General features: G+C 43.2%; 1 protein-coding gene across 1 annotated transcript; it reads left to right on the top strand.

The window, feature by feature from the left end:
• The first annotated feature begins 214 nt into the window (after window positions 1-214).
• LOC116406960 (RAC-alpha serine/threonine-protein kinase-like) lies at window positions 215-2,863 on the top strand. The gene is made up of 5 exons (XM_031892180.1): window positions 215-352; window positions 481-588; window positions 709-789; window positions 936-1,154; window positions 1,539-2,863. Exons 1-4 carry the CDS (start codon window positions 239-241, stop codon window positions 1,134-1,136), a joined length of 504 nt encoding a protein of 167 aa, XP_031748040.1. The 5' UTR covers window positions 215-238; the 3' UTR covers window positions 1,137-1,154; window positions 1,539-2,863.
• The last annotated feature ends 15,158 nt before the right edge of the window (window positions 2,864-18,021 follow it).

Here is an 18,021-nt window from a genome sequence, read left to right as displayed (position 1 = left end):
ATAATAGTTCCCTTTTGTTTCAATGCAGAGATTTAAAGCCAGGAAATCTCCTTATGGATAAGGACGGCTATTTAAAGATCGCCGATTTTGGCCTGGGCAAGACGGTAAGGGGCTCCTTGTATTATTATCGAGCACAAAGGGGGCTCATTTTGGGTTTACTCTGGCATAAATGCCTCAATAAAAATCACTAACAATTTGACTTTTTGAAGGAATTGGATATGGAGACCGAACAAACAGCATGGTTGGGTCTCCAGCTTATATGGCACCAGAGGTTGTGGGGAAAAAGGAGTACACAAGAGCCGTCGACTGGTGGGCTCTCGGAGTCATCACGTACGAAATGCTCCTCGGGAAGGTAAGCGCAAACTGCCACTGACCAGTTATAAGAGGAAGTGACATACACATATTGTTATTTATCTAACCTCATAAAGCACTCTTTATAATACACCTGGTCCCCCAATATATTCTTATTAAACATTACAGAGACCCTTCGATGGACATAACAACAGCTGCTTATGTGAATATATCGAGGAGGCGGAACCGCACTTCCCAGAGTCGCTGGAACCAGTAGCAGTGAGCTTCATATCAGAGGTAAGTAGCGCTGAGCTATCAGTTGGTTGCAGTCAGCTCTTTAGCTCAGCAACCACTTTCTCAATCTCCTGGGGTCCCCCATGCTTCTGTACGTGTAACTGCCATTTTCTGTTCTTGTAGCTCTTGAACAAGAATCCCGAGGAGCGACTGGGTTCTACCGAAGGAGATGCAGCTGATGTAGCCGAACATCCCTTCTTTAACGTAAGTCCTCTGTCTGTATTATCATAATCATTCTAAGATCTTCTGGCTATACCCTCGGATACTATCTGCGAGGTACAGTCCTCTCATATCCTCAGCTTTCTGAAGAACCTCTAATAATCAGCATTTTTATGGTGCATATGTTGCAGAACATAGTCTGGGATGACATACTGGAAAGGAAGGCGACGGCTCCGTTCATACCCAGCCTCGACGGACCGGAGGATGTCACCTATTTTGAAGAGGAGTTTACTAAGCTGTCAGCCAATCTGACGCTGCCGAAAGGACCTTCTGCCGAAATGGAAATTCCGATCGAAGAAGCCTTTCAGGACTTCACCTATTCGGCATTTTAAGTCCTAATACAATCATAGGTAAGAAAGGGCCCGAGTACAAAGACAAGCAGCACAAATACAAAGAAAAAATGTTTTTCATTAGGATTCCTTACATTATGGGGTACCGATCACAACACAGCTGGTTATGGGAAGAAGGCACACTGGGTAACTGCAGGAAAAAGGGGAGTCTTTGGGAATATTGAGGTGATCCCTGAGATAATTGCAATTCTGCAATTACGTGCAATGTGTAAGCACAAAAAAAAATAAAACATGTAAATCCCATGCAGCCAGAACCTGTTGAGATGCCAATGAAAAGCATGGGAAGTGTATCCCTTAAGCGTTACAGTGTTTTTACAGTAATATCACTTGCTAAGATGAAAAATGCGTGGATTGAGTTTGAAGTTTAATCTTTTGTTTTTGCAGACGGGTCTCGGAAGCGTTCAGAAAAGGCAACTCAAACAACACCAGCAGCAGTTTCCTAAAATTCCAAACACTGCTGTACCGCCAGTTAGGTAACTCCTCTTCAAAATCACAATTCCACCAGTGATGACCCTTCCATGCGCTACCGCCGTTCCACCAGTAGCATTTTCAGGTAAAGACCAGCAATGCATCTCCTTCTCTCCACCAGCCGCATCTTCTCTTTCACACACCTCAGTTGTGCCTTAATTCCATCTGCCATAACTTAACCAGCAGTGTATGCCCTTACTTCCACAGCAATTCCACCAGCAGCTTATGCCCATCCTTCCATTTTAATTCCACCAGCGATGCCTCCCTTGCCAAATACTGCCCTTCCACCAGTGGTGCCTCCCATGCCACAATTCACCAACAGTGCCTCCCCTGCCGCCCACCACACTTCCGCCAGCAGTGCCTCACCTGCCACCCACCGCAGTTTCACCAATGGTAACTTCTTCAACAAGATATGGCATCATAAACATGAGCTACTCAGTAGGCTCTGCATTCCTTTTCACTCCATCCCTCAGACTGCAGAAGCCGGGGTCTGTAGGCTGCATGGGGTCCAATGGAATGGAAGGGAATGCAGCTTTCACTTGTAGCTTCATGGCACCCATGTGTATGCTGTCATATCTCTGTTTGCCTCACCAGCAGTGCCTCCCATTGCATTCCACCTTTTCTTTCGCTTAAGCTCCACCAGCAGTGCCATCCCTTACACTCACCCCAGTTCCACCAGTGCCTCTTGTTTCAATCAGATATGGCACCATAAAAAAGAGCGCAGGTAAGTACTGCAAAATCATTCACTCCACACAAACAGACATTCAGTCCACACAAACACGCATTCACTCCACACAAACACACTATAATCACTACAGAAACTTGCACTTTTAATGCCCGTCTCCTCTATTCAGGAGGCTCCTCCAGTCAGAAGTCTCCCTCCATAGGCTGTGTGAGGGTATATATACAATACCACAGTCCTCAGCGCTCTAAAATTGGTGTAATCTCCAATCCTGTGTGAATCATAAGTCCAATCAAGTGTATGTGTCGAAAACTTCCTGCAGCTCCGCTTCAGATCAACCCCTTTGACTGGGTCCCAAAGACGAATTCAGCAATACATACAGACGGAGCGCATGTGTAAAGAAAAAATATACAATAGTGCAACAGAGTACATATAGAGGAGATCCTTCTCCAAAACGTAACTAAACAGTGTAACAGTTTAAAAGAGAAAGTTTGTGCTCATTTAATTTACACTAACACCCAAGTGCGGTACTGCAAACTGCTTACCAGATGGCAGTATAGATGTAGCAGACGAATTTATGTATCCAATAGCGGCATCTAACTAGATGGATGAAAGTAGCATTCTTGATGAACCTCGCAACTGTATCCTCATGTGAAGTTAGTCTGATTGCAGAGTGTCGCTGTATCCTCAGTGAGGCACAAAAGGGGAGACAGCAACTGGTGCAATATTATTTATTATAAAAGCTCAAATAAAAGAATAAAACTTACAATTTACGAGGTAACACAAGCTCTGTGTTACCTCGTAATTTGTAAGTTTTATTCTTTTATTTGAGCTTTTATAATAAATAATATTGCACCAGTTGCTGTCTCCCCTTTTGTGCCTCACTGAGGATACAGCGACACTCTGCAATCAGACTAACTTCACATGAGGATACAGTTGCGAGGTTCATCAAGAATGCTACTTTCATCCATCTAGTTAGATGCCGCTATTGGATACATAAATTCGTCTGCTACATCTATACTGCCATCTGGTAAGCAGTTTGCAGTACCGCACTTGGGTGTTAGTGTAAATTAAATGAGCACAAACTTTCTCTTTTAAACGGTTACACTGTTTAGTTACGTTTTGGAGAAGGATCTCCTCTATATGTACTCTGTTGCACTATTGTATATTTTTTCTTTACACATGCGCTCCGTCTGTATGTATTGCTGAATCCCTCCATAGGCTGCACTTCATCAGTCCCTTGCCCTGCTGGGTTCTGGAGGGAGAGAGAAACTTCCCCACAGTACCCAGTCTGATAGTCAGTGCATGGGGACTGTCAGGTATAATCAAGAGCTGTGCCGGGGAAAGCTGCTCTGTCTCTCCAGAAACCAGCTCCCCAAGGGACTGTCGGGGAATGGAGTGCAACCTGTGCTGAAAGCCTCCTGACTGGAGAAATCACACGCATAATATATATTTTCTGACTTACAAACTGAACAGGACAGGCTTCTCTGACTTTTTCTTCCTCTGACCTACCTACACACATATCAGCACACTGGCACAGATACACATTTAGATAATAAGACAAACACTTTCATCCCACGGACATGACTGTCTTTCCTCCCCCCCACCAAAATATGCCCTTATGACATACCCACACATGCACCGCTCTACATATTTACACACACACACACGTGAGTCACAGCTGACAGCAGGGGCAAGCAGTACCATACTGGGGAGTGGATCATCAGGGGATACAGCTGAATATCCCTGCAGCGGGGACAGAGACAGTACAGGGAAGTGGCCGACACCAACCTCAGGACACAGAGCAGCACATCATGATCCATATTTCATCTGGTTATTTATGTGTATTTCTACTGAATATTTCTCCATCTGTCGCTCTGTCACTCATGTCACTTAAAAAGGAATATGGCTAAATACACACAAGTACCTTTATGCCACTGAATGGATCCTGCATTCGTTTTCACCCCGTCCCTCAGACTGCAAAAGCCGGGGTTTGCAGGCTGCCTGGGGTCGGAATGGAATGCAGCATTCACCTGTGGTTTTAATGGCTGCCATATTCCCATCTGTTTCCCTTCCTCTCAACACAGATCCACCAGTGGTGCCTCTTCATTCACCCACAATGTGGCTTTATACACAGAAGCACCCTTACGCTACTTGGTATACGGTGCTTTTCTTTCCACTCCATCCCACAGACTGCAGAAGCCGGGGTCTGCGGGCTGCCTGGGGTTCAATGGAATGGAAGGGAATGCATCATTCACCTAGCAGCTAATGGCGCTCATGTGTATCCTGCCATATTGCTTTCTTTTTCTCTCAACCTGCTTGCCCTGATTCATTATGGCGCATTGATCCTGGGAGCATATCCGACTGCCGTTAAGGAGTCAGGAAGGAATTTTCCCTCATGAAGCAGATTGGCCCTTAGCTTCTGATAGGGTTTTGCCTTCCTCAGGACCAAAAAGCCCAATTTTTATTACCAATAAAGCTGTGACTTACACAGATTAAACACAAAGCTGCTGTGTGTGTCTTTATTCTGGATATTGGGGAGCTGGGGGGTAAATTATTTGGTAGGGGTAACATACACAGGAATAGAGATGGTGAAAATAAATTAAATGAAGAAATACGGAAAATACAAAAAAAATCCACATGATCAAAGCTCTAGCAGTGTCAAAGTAGAGAATAACAGGACAATTCCAAGATGCTCCACTCACATCTTGGTCTAGTTTAACCTACAAGTCAAAGTTCTGTGCACATTCAGGCTCTGGAGAAATCTAGTTCACCCTAAAAAGTAATTGGCCAGTTACTTAGATCCTCTGCATACACTGGGGCATATGATTGGGAGACTTCAGCCTGGAAGTGTGCAATGGCGTACTGGCCAACAGCTAGCAAGTCAATGGGAATCTCAGATGAAGAGGGAAATAAGGAGGACAGGGGTCTAAAAAGAAAGCTAGCACAAAAGAAGGGCAGGGTTAAGTGAATAAACAGAAACAGGAAGGTAAAAGTGTGGAAAGCAACACTACGGTTTGGGCTTGATGGGAAAAGGTGAAATTAAAAGCAGTTTGTGAAGAAAGAAGTGGAAAAAATAAAGAAAAATTGGTTAAATCTCCCCTGAATGCCTTCCCACCAGCAATAAAGTAAATCGCTAGTGGGAAGGCATATGTGGCGCTTGGTTAACACTGCCAGTCGATGTTCGGCCACTGAACAGATTGATCTCCAATGTGCAAAGGTTCATCAAAATACACGGCACTTAGAGACCCCAAAATACACCTTGTGCATACTAATTTTATGGCTTAGATTTACCTAATTCATAACCACATGAGCATGTGTTGAAAAAAATATACAGGTATGGGATCCCTTATCCGGAAACCCATTATCCAGATAGCTCCGAATTACGGAAAGCCCGTCTCCCATAGACTCCATTTTAATCAAATACAGGTATCGGACCCATTATCCAGAATTTCTAATCTGTAATTTGGATCTCCATATCTTAAGTCTTAAAGAATCAATAAAACAGTAATTAAACCCTATGGGATTGTTTTGCATCCAATAAGGATTAATTATATCTTAGTTGGGATCAGTTACAAGGTACTGTTTTATTACTAAAGAGGAAAAATGAAATCAGTTTTAAAATTCTGAATTATTTCATTAAAATGGAGTCTATGGGAGAAGGGCTTTCCGTAATTCGGAGCTTTCTGGATAACGGGTTTCCTGATAAGGGATCCTATACCTGTACTTCAGAATTTTACTGATTCCTTTTTCTTTGTAGTAATAAAACAGTACCTTGTAATTGATCCCAACTAAAATATAAATAATCCTTATTGGAAATAATAAATCAATCCTATTGGGTTTAATTAATGTTTTATTAATTGATTTTTTAATATTAAAGGGACAGTAACACCACAAAATGAAAATGTATAAAAGTAATTACTATATAATGTAATGCTGCCCTGTACTGGTACAACTGGTGTGTTTTCCTAAGAAAGACTACTATAGTTTATATAATAAAGCTTCTGTGTAGCCACAGGGGCAGCCATTTACAGGAGAAAAGGCACAGATTACTTAGCAGATAACAGATAAAACCCCATTATATTCTACAAAGCTTATCTGTTATCTGCTATGTAACCTGTGCCTTTTCTCCTTTTTCCCAGCTTCAATGGCTGCCCTCGTGTTGACATAGCAGCTCATTTATGTCAACTATAGTAGCGTTTCTGTTGCAAACTTACCAGTTTTACCAGCGTAGGGCAACTGTACATTATATTTATATAATTATTATTATTATATTATATTTGCCTCATTTATCTTGCACAATGTCTTACATGCGTTCAGTGTTGGACTGGATCAGCAGGACCCCGGAAAAAACATGGTGGATCCGGGCCCTGCCAACCCAGTCCTGCTCCCAGAGCCGCCGTGCAGTTGGGGGGCAATCCCGGGTCTGGTGGCTGTTTAGCTGTTAGGGGGGCCCGGGCGCTCTGCACCTACTGGATTAGCTGGGCCTCCCTGCTGTCAGTGAGCTGCACACCTCAGAAGGGGGAGCAGGAGCTCCGGTGCCTGCATGTCCTGTACTCTACACAGCTTTCCGTACTATGTAGGGGAAAGTAAAAGCCACACAGGGATTGGATAGGCTGGAGGAGAAGTTCAAACTTCACCCATCCAATCCCTCTTTGGCTCTACCGGACTTTCCCCTACACAGTACGGAAAGCTGTGTAGAGTACACAATATGCAGGCACCGGAGCTCCTGTCCTCCCTTCAAAAGTATTGCAAAATGTAAGAGCGCACACCTTCTCTTGTAATAAATAATGGAGGCGCAAAGACATTGGAGAAAACCCATTTAGTAACTCCAAAAATAATCAAAAGGGCAAAAAGTATCTGCACATAGTATTTGGCTGTCGGGTCAGTGACCCCCATTTGAAAGCTGGAAAGATGAAGAAGTGGAAGGCAAATAGTGTGAAAAATAAAAAAATTAATTAATGAAGACCAAGGGCAAAGTTGCTTGAAATAGGACATTCTATAACATACTAAAAGTTAATGTAAAAGTGACCCACCCCGTTAACTATCAGGAGTTATCAGCCTTCTCACAACAATGGTCCCAAAAGGAATCGTCTCACCAAAATGTCTCGTTATTGGGAATCTATAGTGATCCTGAGTGGATCTGAATAGTTCAAGCCAGGCCCAGGGGGAACATCGGGACCAGACCTGATTTGAGTATTTATTCAACTCCAAGAGTGGCTTACTCACTGTGGGCAAGAATCGTAAGAACCGTATATGCCTAGTGGTGGATCTTATGGGAAGATGAGTACGTGCACCAACATTTTAATAGGAATAAAACAGCACGTTTCGCTGTCAATGAGAAGCTTTATCAATGCACTTCAGTATAACATCACAAGATAATCTGCATCAGCTGATATGAGATTGAAAGCGAGGCACCGTAAAAAGATGGTAGGTAACTGGCATCAGAAGTAAAGGGTCAAAACGGCTCAATTTCTTTGAACGGCACTATTGTCACATCAGTAAGTGGTGCCGCTCCTGCACGAACAGAACAACGGTATGCGCTGTATGAACTGCGCGCTCTGTAGCGTGTCAGTCCGTATGGGGCGTTTTGTTGCAGTAGCGTCACCGTGCACAACCCTGTGAATTAGGGTGGCAGAGGGTTAACAAATCAACCAATAAAATAGTCACGACAACGATAAACCAAAACTCAGTTGCTTGTCGCAACCCATAGGTAGTGTGGGTTTGTATTAGTATAGTAGTGCCCCACAGAACCCAGCTCAGGTCACTGTGTCACATCTTTAAAATTTGGGATAAAGCATGGAGGTCAGATGAGATAAACTGGGTGGATTACCCGTATAATGCGCATGTTGTTATCCCTGCACAGGTCCTGAGGTGAAACAGGCAGCGTAATAAGGGCACTAGCGATAAGAGAACCAGCTCTTACGGGACAAAAAGCCGAGGAGAATGGTCAGCGAGTGTGGTGTTAGTGCCCAGTATTAATAAGTGGGACATGAACCAACACTGCGTTCCTATAGCATCTCCCGCTGGAGGAATAGTACCTGCCCACGCTCTGCTTTTGTACCCAAACCGTGTCGCGAAAGACGGGAAGGAGAAACATTGTTCTGAAGACTGATCTTGTGTAGTGCTGCCATACCGCAATATATGTCGTTACTGAATAGGTAATGAGCAAGTGACAGGAGTGACTAGTGAAGTACATGCCCATATTGAAAAAATGAACAACTAAGAAAAAATAAAAAATAGAAATAAAATGAAAAGAGCCAGTGATAAGAGTGACCAATAAAGCCAAGGTAATGGCAGACTAAGAGAGTAAATGCAGTGTCTTTACAGAATTGCAAATAACCAACACAGAGAGAAAATCCAGTAACGTTATAGGGTTGCCAAAAGTCAAAAGAAAGTAGCAAATATATAGTGGTGGGGAATCCACAAGAGACAGACCCAAAGAAACAAAAATCGTAGGGGAAAGATACAAGGAAACAATAAAATATAAAACAAACATACCGGGAGAGGATGCTGCCTAACTCTAAGAGCATAGGGGAGCGATAGGACAACTAATGCGCTAATGAAAAACTCAGCCCAACTTGGCAGTACAAATGGGAAAATAAATTCTTTGAAACTATACAACCTACTTATATATATATATATATATATCCCATGGGATACATGTAATATTAAAGCAATATTACAGTTAGCTCCATAAATATTTGTACAGTGAAACAATTGATATAATTCTGGCTCTGTACAGCCCCACAGTTGGTTTGAGAATTAATCAATATGGGACTGAAGTTTTTATGGAGTCATTTATCAAACCAAAGGGTGCAAAAGATCACCTTAACACCTTAGGGTGGGCTATAAGAAAAGGGCCCCAATTTGGGCTTCATCTCTTGCCGCTTCCTAACTTCTGTGTCCAAGCAAATCAGTGCAAGTTAGGGGGCACTTCGGGTTACACCTATCCCGCCTACTGCATTCAGTGCTTTATCCAAGAGGCCTGCAGCAATACAGGTAAAACACCACACAGTGTGAAAAATTATAAAAAAAAAAAAAAGAACCAATTGGGGTCCATTTTTGCACTTTTCACACTGCACGGTGCTAGTAAACCCTGTGGTCTTTTATGTCCAGGGGCTCAAAAGGAATAGGAAAACAAGAGTTTTTCTTATAGTTTCAGGATTGCCTAAGGCTGCCATCTGCAGGCTGGAGGTGCCCATTGTCTCTCATTTGTCTGCCTATTACATTATCTAGAGGTGGCCATACACAGGCAGATTTAAGTTGCTGATTCAGATCCTTCAGACAGATTCTGCAGCTTATCATACAATGTGCTTTGGCTTTCCTAAGTTGGGAAATCTTTAGGCGACTTGAGAAACCCGAAGCAGCGCGTATGTTTTCCCCCCACTGATTTACATTCCCTTACATTGCCAATGGGAAAGCATTTTCAGGAGGGCAGTCGCCGGCAGTAGCGCAGATTTACTGGGGGCATAAGAGAGACAACAGGGAGCTAAGACAACTAACACACTGCTAAGAGTTAATATAGAGGGATTTCTCCCCATACTCACCCCCTGCAGCTCCTCTCTGATCCTCCTTCTCTCCTGCTCATGGTATGTGCCCCCACCTGTATAGTCTGGCCAGAAATGAGCCCCGACCCTGATGTTCCGCTCCATTAACTCCATACATGCCGGTACGATCCTTACAAAATGGGCAAAAAGCATTCCATTAACTCCACACATGCCAAAATGTTGCTGGAAAATGAGGAATAAGCAGTTCATTAACTCCAGAAATGCCTGGGTGATTGGAAAATGGGAAATAAACATTTTGTTAACACCACACAAACTACACTAATTATACACACAGTGAGAAGCAGTGAGAACCATAGCTTCAAACCTATTACATACAATGATCTCTGAAACCCCAGACCCTCTTACCCTTCCAAAAAGCAGGTCCCCTGAAGGCTGCCTTATGTTTTACCTGAAGAGTTCAGCATGATAGAGTTCAGAAAGAGTTCAGAAATCTTTTGTGTTGCCAAATGTTCTCAGTAGCCCCTCCTTGTGGTAGGCATGAGAATAGCACCCAAGCAGTAGAAACCCTGTTTCCTACACACCAATATTACAACTAAAAAAGTAAAAATTTGTGAAATGGTAATTCTTGACTTTGACGTGATGTTTTTTCACATACTTTTTATTCTCATTCCAAACACATTAAAGTCAATGAGTGGTTTTTCGGATTCCTACCGCCAACTTTTTTTGCTGTGCAACTTTTTTCACACTCAAATCAGTCAATGGGCGTTTTTTTTCTCAATTTTACTATTGTGCCTTTTTTTCACGCACTTTATTTTTTAACACAACTATTTTCTCCAAATATATCAAAATCATTGTTATTTTTGTTGTGGTCAGTTTTTGTCCCAGTTTAATGAAAAATTTTACCAATTACGAAATGTATAATTTCACTGTGAATCCATGCATAACGAATAGATTTGCTCATCACTAGTGCCAATACCTTTCTTTAGATGGGAGCTCCTTTGGGTCGGGCCCTCTATAGCTATTGTACTTGTTATAGGTTGGTTTGTATGGTTTCTTGTATGTTTAATGTATACATGCTTTTATTGTACAACCCTGCAGAATATGTTGGCGGTTTACAAATACATGTTAATAATACTTAATGCCCCCAAAACATGTAGGGTTAAGAAAAAACAGAGCTATTTCCCATTTGCTCTGTTGCCAGGGTGCAGCAGCCAGCAGAATGAAGGTTCCCATTACACACCTTTACTTTAGGCGCTGTAACAGAATTGTTTCCCCGCCGCCTAGTGTCACATTATAACAGAGTTATAATGCCAAACCGCCACGACAGCTGACCCCTCCCCAACAGCAAATTTTAATGCTACATACAATAAGTCTTGCCCCTCCCCTGCATGTGTTAATTTGCACATTTTTGTGCCGGGCTAAACGGAAGTGCTGTGCTCCTATAGAACTATTAGGTAAATCAGCCTGAATCCCCTAAATATGAATGCCAGGGCTCTACTGGGCAGTTTGATACCCGGTACGCATAGCATTACATAAGGATCTGACTTGTAGAGACTTAAATATTCCTAACTGGGAGCAGCGCCTGTCCCTAATATCTGCCCTATTCCTGACTGGGAGCAACGCCTGCCCCTAATATCTGCCCTATTCCTGACTGGGAGCAGCGCCTGCCCCTAAAATCTGCCCTATTCCTAACTGGGAGCAGCGCCTGCCCCTAAAATTTGCCCTACTCTTGTCTGGGAGCTGTGCCTGCCCCCAATATCTGCCATATTTCTTACTTATATCTTTCTGACTGTATCTCAGTGCATAGGGATATTGCCCATATTACAATATACTGCAGCCGTATTCAGTATGAGGAACGGATCCCATTCCCCATTACATACAGTAGTCTGACCCATCCGGTGCCTTCCCCTATAGGAAATGCCTTGTAGATTGTAGGCTCTTTTGGGCAGGGCTCTCTTCACCTCTTGTATCGGTTATTGATTGCTTTATATCTTACTCTGTATGTCCAATGTATGAAACCTACTTATTGTACAGCGCTGTGGAATATGTTGGTGCTTTATAAATAAATAATAATAATAATAATAATAATAATAATGTAATGCACATGAGCAAACTGTCTCTCCCCTTCCCTCACTCTCCAGCCCTGAGCCTAAATCACTGAAGGGTAAAATGCACAACACAATATTCATTGGGCAGATGAGAAGGTGCCTGTGGGTACAAAACCTGCTCCTGTAGTAGGGTTACTATGCAGCCATATTCCCTGGATACACAGAATATTGCCAGGTGAGCATTAAAGCACAGAACCCACCCATGTTATGGAACCCCCATACTAAGGGGAAGGCAAATCCTTCTGAAACAGGTAACTCTTTTGTATGTATCAAATCCATTCCCTTTTCAAAATATATGGATCCCTAGTCCTGCCGGTGCCATCTGAACCAGGTGCAACTGAATGAGGCACCAGGAAGCAGCAGCGGGCAGAACCCCTGTGGCACCGCGCCGTATACAAGAGCAGAATAAAGAGCTTCCTAGCATTGCTGCATACAAACACCAGCATGGCGTTACATTAACATTTCGCTTTGCCGCCTAAACCTTTAAGCTACTGCCAGATGGGACTTATTACCCGCTGTGTGTGTGGCACCCAGGCCCATGCCAGCGGATTGGCTGATACTTGGCCTGCGTTTATTATACACCGGCTGTAACTCTTTCACTTTAATGTGCCAGCGTTGCCCCCCCCTGTCCAATCTCTGCCCCAAACTGACACACAATTCTTTTACCTTACTAACAGTTTTATAGAAGAGTAACACAATTACTGCTAGAAGTAAACCTACAGAGGAGAAAGGGTTAATACTGTGCCACGCGTGTGTATTCCAGTTTGTTACATGCTATTATTCATCATTTAGTTATGAAGAATAGCCCCCAGTAATGTACAGAGGGGTAACAGCACAGAGTGGGATCCGTTCTCTGCTTGCCAATAGCGTGCCAGGAATTAGCACCACTGCCAGACAAAATCGCCGGTGCTGCTACCTACGGGATCCCCATTACTAGCCGGGCAGAGCAGTTTATATACGGCAGTACAAGCAGACAAACAAGTGCCCGTGCCCTGGGCCAAGCATAGATGGAGCACACAACTAGCAGCTTCATTCTACTTATACTTTATTGTAGTTTTGGGGATACCTGCACCTATTTCAAGCATCCTGGCAACACTAAAATAAAGTCTAAGCAAGCAGCGTTCACCTGCTCTGTGTGTGCTCCTTCCCATTAATACTATGTACTATGTACATAAAACATTGCCTTAAGGTGGATGCAGGGTACTGGGAGTTGTAGCACCAAAGCCACTGGAGCTGCAGGACCATTCATGCGAGTTCCCCCAAGCACAGAAGGTTCCTGCACAGCAGCAGCTGAAGGTAACATAGGTTCAGCAGAACAAGATGGCGTCAGTAGGGCAAGATGTTACCCAACCTGCGTACCCACCCCATGTACAGCTTTGTTTGGGTAGCGCCATTGTACCCTGTGCAGGAGCTGAAGTCAGGGTTTTACTAATAATATTTCTCTCCTATTCATTTTCCATTCTCTCTTTCAAACCACTATTGGGTTGCTAGGGAAAACTGGACCTAGCAACTAGCTAGCTGCTAAAAGACCCAGCCGCAATGCTAAAAAAAAGCTAGAAAAAAAGACTAACTGCAAACTGTTTTGGAATATCCCTGTGTACATCAAACTTACTGCTACTTTAAAGGTCAACTTCCCCCTTAATAACAGTGGAACAAATCTACAAGTAAAACCAAGAATGCAGCAGGGTCATTTATAAGTGGAAGTGCGGCATACAAAGTGCCATTTTAGGCCATTTTAAGTCACCGTGTTGTATTTTAGCCCAAACTCAGCATTTTTTACTCCCCTACAATTCCACATGACTGAGCCGGAGAGATGGTGATGCGCCTGACACAACTGCGTGCCAACGGCGCCACCATCTGGAGAAAGCAGGTATCCGCTCAAACTGAGGCGCAAGTCCCGCTAATGTGCCGGGCTAAAGGGAAGTGCTGTGCCCCTACAGGGTACGGTACCACTGGAACCAGGAGCCAATACTTATAGCTGATAGGAACGTGTCACTATTACTTTTATCAGTCTGAATCCCCTAAATATGAATGCCAGGGCGCCACTGGGCAGTTTGGTGCCGGTATGTATAGCATTACATAAGGATCCGGCCTACAGAGACTCCATCACAATAGTGCATACAATTTATACAATAGGTCACTTTAGCTACTGCAAAATCAATACACTTACTGCATTTTATGTGCAGTAAAGTTACAAGCCATATATTTTTGGACACTACACTTTAGGGTGAATCTGAACGGGGTAACGATGTCTTTCTACTCCAAACTACTAAGTTGCAAAACTTTCTGTAAATTAGCATTTTGAAGCAGCACCTAAACATCACCTTACATTTTAAAACATCATTTCTCCATAAATATGAATGGCAGCGCCACGGGGCCCCTGAACAGTTTGATGCCTAATTTGTATAGGATTACCGCTATACTCTCTATCCCCCAGTTATACTCTATACCCGCCAATACCATCTTGCCTTACTATACTCACTATCCCACAGTTACACTCTGTACCCCTGATACCATCTTGCCTTACTATACTCACTATCCCCCAGTTACACTCTGTACCCCTGATACCATCTTGCCTTACTATACTCACTATCCCCCAGTTACACTCTGTACCCCTGATACCATCTTGCCTTACTATACTCACTATCCCCCAGTTACACTCTGTACCCCTGATACCATCTTGCCTTACTATACTCACTATCCCCCAGTTACACTCTGTACCCCTGATACCATCTTGCCTTACTATACTCACTATCCCCCAGTTACACTCAGTACCCCTGATACCATCTTGCCTTACTATACTCACTATCCCACATTTACACTCTGGACCCCTGATACAATCTTGCCTTACTATACTCACTATCCCACATTTACACTCTGGACCCCTGATACCATCTTGTCTTACTATACTCACTATCCCACATTTACACTCTGGACCCCTGATACCATCAGCATTCTGTAATTCAGTATGGGGTACAACTAACTATTTATAAGCAGTTAAGATTATTTTTCTGTTACAGAAAAACAATTATTCTTCTATTCTGCTTTTCATACATCCTTTTATTTTCAATGGAAATCTGGGACAGTAGTAAATGAGTTTGCTCAATCTACTATGATATATAAATCACTATCCAGCACCGATTTAAATCTATATCTTTATTTATATAGTGCATGTGCCCATCCATTTATTTACTAGGGTGGAACGGGCCAGTCACCTTATCCCAATGCTTGCCAATATATAGTACACTAAATCATTTTCCGACTTGGAATTGGCATTATTTTAAATGGTACATTAAATAATCATAAAAGGTAGTCCATCAAATAGGGCTCATTTACAATAAACCCAAATGTTGTGAAAAAAGGCAGTTTTTGAACTTTGCCCACTTTCTGGCCACTGTTTCAGAGTAAAGACACCTGTTTGGATAGGGGACTAGTTTGGGTGGGTAAGGCACACAGGCGCCCCCTACTGTCCCAACCTTGTGCGTCATTATGAGGCGGACGCTTGAAGAGGTAGATGGCACCGCCCCCCTTGCTCAGCCCTGTCCACCATCTGCCCCAATGGCAGGACTGGGCTGCACCCCCTGGTGCTTTTCTCTGCAGGAGGATTTTCAATTTCGGTGCTACTTGAGTCCTGCAGGGTTGTAAATGACCCCTTTAATCTTAAGGAGCAGTGTTGCATTTCCAATGTGCTGCCTCTGGGGATCAGACCAGACACTAAAGCAGTAATAAAATTGGAAATGAAATCATTACAAGAGGAAGATGCCCTATAAACAGCAAGGGCCCAACGCTGCTGGCTGCTTTTCCATAGGGTCTTTCTGCACTCTATGGACCAGCATGCAGGGGGCACAAGGCTCTACTGATCTCCCATTATTAGCTTGTGCAGTAGGGGCTACGCCTGTAATGCCCTCTCTGTTGCTTGCCCTGACACTTTGTTGTGCTTTGTTACCCACATGCAGTCACTCCCAGGAAAGTCAGAGGGCAAATAAATTACAAGATAAGGCAGAGATTACGTTTTAGAGCTGCCGCCTTTCATACTTGGAAAGGGTAAGAAACCTTAAGGATTGACAAGGCAGAAACAGCATCCTCTCTGCAATCCAGCAATCCCCTCTTCTTTGGCATTTCCAGGTAACAAAGTGGCAGAATATAGTCTCACTGGCAGAAGGCATTTGGGCCTCACTGAAACATGCAGGGCTATGGCCACGTACATATAGTTACTGACCCCGCCTGACTACCGTATAAACAGAGTATAAGCCGATCCAAATATAAGCCGAGGTACCTAATTTTACCTAAGAAAACTGGAAAAACTTATTGACGCGAGTATAAACCTGGGGTGGGAGAAAAATGCAGCAGCTACTGCTAAGTTTTTTTTTTTTTAACTGTCAAGTTTTGGAAAGGCTAAGGAAGCTGCCATACTAAGTATCAAGTACTTGCAATCCTGCGGTGTGTGTTCCCATCCTGCTGTGTGCGCTCCCATCGTATCATGGTTGAAGACACACACACATATTGGGCTTCTTTAAGAAGATATTGTATCTCTTTCATCCAATACTGGTAAAGTTGGTCAGATTGTTACCAGATGCAACCAGGTGAAATCTCACCTATCCTTTAAGACATGTGGGATTTTGTTTTTGGGGCTTATCTACTTGACTTGGCAGTATCAAGGCATACATACGTCCACGGGGGGGGGGGGGGGGGTTGTTGGGGTTTGCGCGCGAAACAAATGCCGCAGAGTTACATCTTCAAATCCATATACTCGAGTATAAGCCGAGGGTGACTTTTTCACATTTTTGGTGCTGAAAAACTCGGCTTATACTCGAGTATATACGGTAATTAAGAGACACATCTAACACTATCTCAGCGTCTCACTCTTCTTTAATTAATCGTGAACATTACCCTAAATCACATTCAATATTGAGCCCCCATAAGAATTTAAAAAAGATGCAGCAAAATAATTAGGCCCATTTCTCATTCATTATGCTCAGGGATCAACACCCGCAACTAAAATGAAAGTTTCCTCTGTGGGTTGCGCTCTCATCAGAGATTTATCAAAGGCTGGCACACCACATCTTTGCGCAATTGAAATCATAAACCTGTATCCACACGCAGAACCCGACCAATATATATCGACTGATTGAACCAACAATGCTGACCTCACCAAAATACCCAGATGCTCCTTAATGCCAACACTTCCTACCATGAAAGGTGGCGATGAGGTCAACCAATGCCCCGACGGATCTGTATGATATTTATGCCAGCGTCATGGGAAATAAATGTGCAATAATCCAAGAACTATAGGAGACTCCTAAACAATGATTATTGCAAAATCACAAGTTTGTGCGTCTAACTATATAATGCGACCAACCACACCGAAAGCAAAATAACCGTGATTGTAACAAGTATAAATCATATGAGCAATAAATGGTATATAAATTTGAAGGGTTTACAATTTCAATAAATATAAGTATCTGTTGTGGCCTTAGTGAAATGCCTTGAAACAAACTTGTACTGAAAGTTAGAAGCCCGGCCTTTATAAGGTCATGAAACTCATATTCTACAATAGGGGAAACATTATTATGTTGGGTTGAAAATCCCACCGACTGTTCTTCCACTTCAGCTTATTCTTCCACTTTTTCTCCTTCTCCTCCTTCTTAGCGCCCCCATTTTCTAAACACTACTCCTCCTACAGTTTTAGGGGTACAACACCCAAACTCTCCACACTTCTTCACGTCTTTTCGTGGTGCCGCTCTGAACACCCCAATTTTCCCATTGACTTTGACAGGGAAGATTTTCAAACTGCTGCCACTAGCTTTGAAGCTACACCCCCAAACTTGAATAACATAATCATGGGGTCACCCTGAATGAAACAGCAACATTTGTTGGATGACTCAAAGTGGGAGGGTCCAACAACAGCCATTCAAATTTCACCCATTTACTTAAATGGGGAAATTGAAACTAGAGCTTTTATCTTCATTCGCCCCATTTTCTTGTCTATGTACCTACAGCACAGCAGCACCAGAACTCATTTAATAATATGCAAACATTTGTACCCCAGCAGCCGTCCCATCCATCCCTTCAGGAGAGATTATCCCTCAATAATTATC

This window comes from Xenopus tropicalis, chromosome 8, assembly GCF_000004195.4.
Source record: "Xenopus tropicalis strain Nigerian chromosome 8, UCB_Xtro_10.0, whole genome shotgun sequence".
NCBI classification, from domain to species: Eukaryota; Metazoa; Chordata; class Amphibia; order Anura; family Pipidae; genus Xenopus; species Xenopus tropicalis.
This window is presented reverse-complemented; position numbering and strand designations above follow the sequence as displayed.